Below are 4,035 nucleotides of genomic sequence, written 5' to 3'. Positions count from 1 at the left end.
ACCTTTTTTACGAATTCTTTTTGCAATAAATTACTTTGTTAAACAGTTAATGTTGAGATATTGATGTTTAAAAATATCATTGGAATTACAAACTTTGTTTTATTTCTTTAGTAAACTTTTTTACACTTCTTTTAACTATTTTTTTATTTCTTATATTTTTTAAACAAGTTCGTAAGAAAATGTATACTAATAATTGAAGGAAACAATTTTAGTTTAATTTGAGATTTTTAATTTTAGCGGTATTATATCAAATGCTTTCATACAGCGGCGCTGTATACACATTCCTGTATTTCGTTCACTGCGTTTCTCATCTAAAATATGTCCATGATAAGTCTGTAGTCGGAAGCCGTCAGCTGTTGTGTCAAGTGAACGTTCTTAACCAACAAAATAAGTGAAACTTATCAGTAGTGTGTGACCGTAATAGTGAATCTATTATTAGTTATTAAAGGTGTTATAGGTTTGAAAGTATTGGTTAACAGAAACCAGGTACGTTTATACGTTGGTTAGACCGACTTTAGTTCGTGTTTGCTCATGAACTTTCACACCTGTGTTAATGCTAGTCATCTATATGTAAGGTTTCTCAGTATTCAGTTCAAGCGTGTTTGTTTTATTTTTAAAATAAAATTTGTTTTCGAGGAAAAAAGATTCGACTTCAATGGAACACGTACATATTCATTCACATGCATACTTTATGCAATGTATGTATATGTGCATTTAAGTTCATTACAAATGGCGATTATTTTGCATCTCTTACAAAATTTACATTTGTAATAATCATAACTATGTCTATATATAAAGATTGGGTATTTAAGCTTTTTTTTTTACAAATTTACGTCACATTGGTTAAACTGAGGTTATACTTATTCATACATTTCACGAATTAACAAGCGTGTAATATAATATAAAAATTTGCATAAAAACACTGTTTATATCTGACGACTAATCCACAAATATAGTTTACGAATTTATAATCGGATTTTAATGTTTATAAATTTCTATATTCTACTATAAATCACATCGTATCACTAAGCACTATTACGAATTGGACATGATTAAGGCTATGGACACACGTCTGTTAAAACAGCGAACGTACTTTCGACTGACCTTACTAACCTAGTCATACTGAACGTTTCATTTACTGCAAAAATTTGGCAGAATAACATGGACTTACCAATAGTTTTATTTTCCATTGCGGTTTTTATTTCGAAATGTTCATTTAATGTAGCGACAATTAACCATTGCTTATTTTTGTTAATGCGATACTTACTGTTTAATATCTCCTATAAAATGAGGCATTTTTCAATTTCGAATGTTAAAACCTTCATATTCACTGTATGCGTAATACAGAATATATTATGCAGATGTTAATGATGGTAAAACTGAGGTTAAAAGTTGCTACTTGTAGGGTTAGAGTAATAGAAACACATAAAGTGCAACAAAATTCGTGCCGTTGTTGAATGTACGGTTGTAGCGTGTATTGTCCGCCGAGAGCATTAAGCGGACGTTGATGACAACGGAGATCGGTGTGCAACTGATCACATTCATTTCAATCTTATGCAATAATGGACGTTATAACGTTCGTTGTTTTAATGGACGTGCATCCGTAGCTTTACACATTTCGATTTGGGCTTTCAATAGAACAAACAATTGTTATCATATAGCAGTACGATGGTGTTTAATTCATTACACTATTATCAGAATAATAAGAATAAAGCAGCTGATAATACTTCTACGTGTTAAAATGTTTCATGTTACATATTAAAGATTTCGAAATACTGATTATTTATGCGTCTCATGAACGTGGAGAAATCGTAATTGATGACAACTACTTTGACAGACTGCATAATTTCCTTTTTAGTGAAAGTTGAAAAGTAAATATATGTAAAATTTCAACATACATAAAGAGAATTTATGAGAAAAATTATCAGTAAATTTATGCGACTGATGAATTATTAGGATCGTTTGCATGTAACAAGTTTGTGCTTAGCGAGGAATTTGATGTAATGATAATATTCAACAACTTTATGGAATTTGATGTAATGATAATATTCAACAACTTTATCATTATATTATCAGAGTAATAAATATGTTAGAGTTTTCAAGTTTTATTTGTAATTAATCTTACTATAACTAAGTTGAAAAGATTAAAGTTGCAATAACCTGTTCTTCACGTTTAAATACGATCGATATAATTACGTGTTAGACTACATGTGCACCTATGACGTAAAATATAATCGCCTGTAAACCGCATGTTTAATACGTTTATATTATGATATAGATTTTTTTAAACATTAAGCATTATAAACTATTTATACATTATCTGATCTGCGAGTAATATGTGGCAGTAGATCGTAAAATGCTAAACATGTAACAAAAAAAGTGTTATAAGTCGAATTAATTTACAACTTCTATACTTAATATTGTGTTCATACTATTTAACGTAGATCGAGTTATCTTAATCCTGTGAAACGAAGAATGCGACTCTAGTGATCCATAATATCATTCGGGATGTTCAAAGAAAATGATAGCACTTCAGGAGGCTGCAGCGGTGCAGTTCCTCGACCACGAAGAATGTTACCACGATTTTCTTTACGCCGATTATTGTATTCGAGTCCGCTTATTGGTCGACGAATTGCGAGGACACCTAGTTCAAGCAACAGGAATACTAAAGGTAATAAATAATACCTGATAAAATAAACCCTAGAAACAAATGAAAAATCAACATTTTTTTAATATTATTCATTTTTTTTTTAGCAAAAGATCCAGCTGGCGGCAAGATTGCAGATGTTGAAAAAGGAGAAGCTAGAGTAAGTAATGGTTCGAGCCATTTTCAATTTCAGAACATAGATCTACAACGTGCTTCCAGCAAAGGCTCTCTACTTTCTTCTGCCAGAGAGGTATTTATAGAATATGCCCGTGTGATGAAACTTTGGGAAATATTTGGTTTACATTAAACATATATTACTTTAAATAATTGTTACAACAGAGTAATACAAAGATAGTAAAGTAAATATTATTTCAGAGCAGTGAAAATGGTTTAATGAAGTGCCCCTTGTGTTTTGCTGAATTACCAGTGGAATTCTTTCCTGTTGTTCAATCGTGTCATCATCGCAGCTGTTATGACTGCTTTCAACAATATCTCAAATTTCAAATTTCCGAATCTAGAGTTAATATAGCATGCCCTGAATGTTTAGAACCACTACATCCAAATGGTAAATGTATTTTTTTTTCTTTTTATATAAAATAGTGAGTTTTATTGTTAATGGCATACACTTTTTTAAATAAAATTTGCATTTATACAGACATTCGAATGATTTTAAACGATCAGACGCAATTGGAAAAATATGAAGATTTTATGGTACGAAGGGTTCTTGCTGTAGAACCTGATGCAAGATGGTGTCCTGCTCCAGATTGTAGTTTTGCAGTAATTGCTAGTGGTTGTGCTTCATGCCCAAAATTACGTTGCGAGCGACCAGGATGCGATTCTTACTTCTGCTACCATTGTAAAGCACGTTGGCATCCTAATCAAACATGTGATGCTGCCAGAGCCCAACGTACTCAATACTACGAACGCAGTTCTTCCCTCAGTTTTAGTCAGAGTGACTCACAGCATAGTGTGTATTATACTCAAAAGGTCTATAACTACTGTAACATATATATATATATATTTTACACAATTTCTTTTTACAGAGGATGATATAAAACCATGTCCAAGATGTGAGGTTCTCATTGTTAAAATGGATGATGGAAGTTGTAATCATATGATTTGCTCTGTTTGTGGTGCTGAATTTTGTTGGTTATGCATGAAAGAAATTAGCGATCTTCATTATTTAAGGTATGATCTTTTTCATATTATTCATTTTTATGTTGTAGTATTTGTATAATTTTTTTCATATTCTGTTTAATTTCAGTCCTTCTGGATGTACTTTTTGGGGTAAAAAGCCATGGTCTAGGAAAAAGAAGATACTTTGGCAACTTGGAACTTTAATGGGAGCACCAGTTGGAATTGGTCTTGCTGCTGGTATAGCTATACCT

The 4,035-nt window shown here is 31.6% G+C and overlaps 1 protein-coding gene across 1 annotated transcript in view; it reads left to right on the top strand.

Annotated features, from left to right (window-relative positions):
- The first annotated feature begins 361 nt into the window (after positions 1-361).
- LOC108573629 (E3 ubiquitin-protein ligase RNF19A-like) overlaps positions 362-4,035 on the top strand; it is a 9,948-nt gene continuing 6,274 nt past the window's right edge. The window contains exons 1-7 of the mRNA XM_017936094.1: positions 362-486; positions 2,445-2,671; positions 2,755-2,897; positions 3,023-3,212; positions 3,303-3,614; positions 3,691-3,835; positions 3,912-4,035. The exon at positions 3,912-4,035 is cut by the window's right edge and continues 1 nt beyond it. Coding sequence (XP_017791583.1) covers positions 2,509-2,671; positions 2,755-2,897; positions 3,023-3,212; positions 3,303-3,614; positions 3,691-3,835; positions 3,912-4,035 — 1,077 coding nt within the window. The 5' untranslated portion in view covers positions 362-486; positions 2,445-2,508. The remainder of the gene's footprint in view (positions 487-2,444; positions 2,672-2,754; positions 2,898-3,022; positions 3,213-3,302; positions 3,615-3,690; positions 3,836-3,911) is intronic.

This window comes from Habropoda laboriosa, unplaced genomic scaffold, assembly GCF_001263275.1.
Source record: "Habropoda laboriosa isolate 0110345459 unplaced genomic scaffold, ASM126327v1 scaffold128, whole genome shotgun sequence".
In the NCBI taxonomy this organism is placed as follows: Eukaryota; Metazoa; Arthropoda; class Insecta; order Hymenoptera; family Apidae; genus Habropoda; species Habropoda laboriosa.
Note: the sequence above shows the minus strand (reverse complement) of the source record. Positions and strands in the feature narration are given on the sequence as shown.